At 34.8% G+C, this 2500-nt stretch overlaps 1 protein-coding gene across 9 annotated transcripts in view; it reads right to left on the minus strand.

The window, feature by feature from the left end:
- The window catches only part of LOC125029299 (mitochondrial protein C2orf69 homolog), a 10631-nt gene that overhangs the window by 3588 nt on the left and 4543 nt on the right, over positions 1–2500 (minus strand). For all 9 annotated transcript variants that reach the window (XM_047619203.1, XM_047619210.1, XM_047619209.1 and 6 more), the window contains exon 4: positions 1981–2446. In XM_047619203.1, coding sequence (XP_047475159.1) covers positions 1981–2446 — 466 coding nt within the window. The remainder of the gene's footprint in view (positions 1–1980; positions 2447–2500) is intronic.

Consider the following 2500-nt stretch of genomic DNA (forward strand, 5'->3'; position numbering starts at 1 on the left):
ATTCATGCATGTATGTGCTATAAACCATGGTTACCCCTATTTTATAATGGCTGATTGACTGGCTCACAGCTGGGCTTGTAAACCATCATCTAGGCAATTGGGAAATGGCCTCATTAGGGTGATCAGGGTCACCTAGAGTCAGGGATTATCTGAAGCAATTTTCTTACTGTTGGAATGCAAATTTAAAAAATCAGGGTTATACTGTTAAAAGTTATTTTGTTTTGTAGCTTCTAAAACCTAGAAATTTAAAAATACAGGTACAATTCTTCTCGGGGATTCATGCATGTATGTGCTATAAACCATGGTTACCCCTATTTTATAATGGCTTCAAAACAGTATAAGTACATGACAAGAAGTCTTTGATATTCCTGCCATAGTACTAAAATGTCTTAGAAATACAATGAAAGCTGATATGTATCCAAATTATAATTCATCTCAGTCTCATTATTATCATATATAGTATTATTCTTCCTTTCAAGATTATAGTTCAAGAAAGAGCAATAATGTTTTAGGAAAAGAAAAGAAAAGAAAAAGAAAAAAAAAAAATCTTGATATAGCTCCCTATATTAGCTGATGTTATTTTCTGGCTGTTTATCTATGTTTACCTCTGCTTTATATGCCTACAGGTTGGCTTCACTTTTAATCTTTCTTCGAAATGTTTAATATCAACCCATCATCACTGGGAAAATGTTGTGCTCACCGTATCATTGTTTCATGAAATGTCTCATTACATAAATGGCTCTGCAGTGCTTAGCCACAAGAGTCAATTAGTAGACCTTGTGACCTCACCTGATTTTACCTTTCCTTAAGCTGCAGGATTTTTGTTTTTCCTAATAATGCTATCAGTGCTGTTATCTTATTATTGACATTATAATTATTATATTGTATTAACATTAGTAATAGCAATATAAGATACGAGAAAATATTTTTGAAAATCAAGGAAAAGGGTAAACATTTGAGACAGGTAGTAGTTGTAATTGGCTCACTGGTGACTTAGTACTTGTGGAGCTTTCTATTTGTAAAAACAATTAAAAAATTAAACCCACAGCATGAACGTACAAGTCATCTTCTGTGGCATCAAGTTAATTTATAGAGACCACTACAACCTTCTGTCCGGTCACTAGCTGGGAGATTTAGGCCAAGCGATCAGTGTATCAGTCTGTTTCTTTTGCCACAGATATTTCTGTCATTAGTACTATTATAATTACTACATTCTGAGTGATATTTTGAGTGGCTACACAATTTGTAGAGAAACTCATTTTGTCTGATAATAATGTATCTGTTCTTAAAAGGTATATATGTTATAGCTCAAACTGACAGATGTGTCTTCCTCAGTTAACTTTTCATGACAAACAATTTTCAGTTAAAAATTTTGGTAACACTGGGGTGCATTAGTGTATGCTGCTCCACACCTGGGTGATTGACTGGCTCACAGCTGGGCTTGTAAACCATCATCTAGGCAATTGGGAAATGGCCTCATTAGGGTGATCAGGGTCACCTAGAGTCAGGGATTTTTTGCTATAATGTGATAGTACGTCACTCCTTGTGAATGGGTCAATAAACACAAACACATGCATAGACACACAGAATAGCTAGCCTAAATGAATAGTGTAACTACTGCATACTTTTATGTACATATATATATATATATATATATATCTTTACTTAGGTCTATTGTACTAGAAAAAAAATTATAGAAGGACAAAGATTAAACAACATTTAGGAAAATTATGAGATGTATCTAATATTAATAATCACATTATCATAAGCTAAATCCCAGTATCATCTTCCTGGTTCAGAAACAATTTGAAAATACTGAAAATTACTCATACCTAATTTCCAGCTTTACTTATGGTGTTCCATATACACCATGGTTGATTAATTTTAATTGTAATTAAAGATTATACATGAACGAACTATATTGTGACTTGACTCGTCAGGATGATCTAATAGGTGGCAATTTTTATCATAAAATCTTACCTTACTCATAAACTTCCTGAGGCTATCAGCAGCCATATCCTCCACAACAGACAGAAGGTGGAATTCTATAATCAACTGGTTCAGCACAACACAGCCTTTACTGAAGCCGATCAGCGTTATTTCTTCGTATTCAAGAACATCAGTCTTTGTTTCTGAATCACATGCTTTTTCTGCCTTGTCAACAGGGAGAGGCTCCTCACTTTCAGATGCTGGTTTCACTGCAGTTTCATCCGTGTTTTGTGGATTTACATCTTCACAACTCTCTAATTTTCCTGAACATGTTTCTTGGTAATGGTGATGAGAAGACAAAAGCTTTTCTGCTTTTATGGATGCAACTTTTTTTAGACCCTCTGTTATAAGACCAGCAAGGTGCTTTGTGGCCATCACCCCCGGGTTGTGAGTTGGAGCACCTACACTGTTGCTTTCCACAAAGTTGTCATAACAGCTGAAGGTTTTTCTCTCCATCCTGAAAAAAGTATTTCATGGAAAATGATGCAAAACCTGGAGAAAAATAAGGGGA

Source organism: Penaeus chinensis, chromosome 9, assembly GCF_019202785.1.
Source record: "Penaeus chinensis breed Huanghai No. 1 chromosome 9, ASM1920278v2, whole genome shotgun sequence".
Lineage (NCBI taxonomy): Eukaryota > Metazoa > Arthropoda > Malacostraca > Decapoda > Penaeidae > Penaeus > Penaeus chinensis.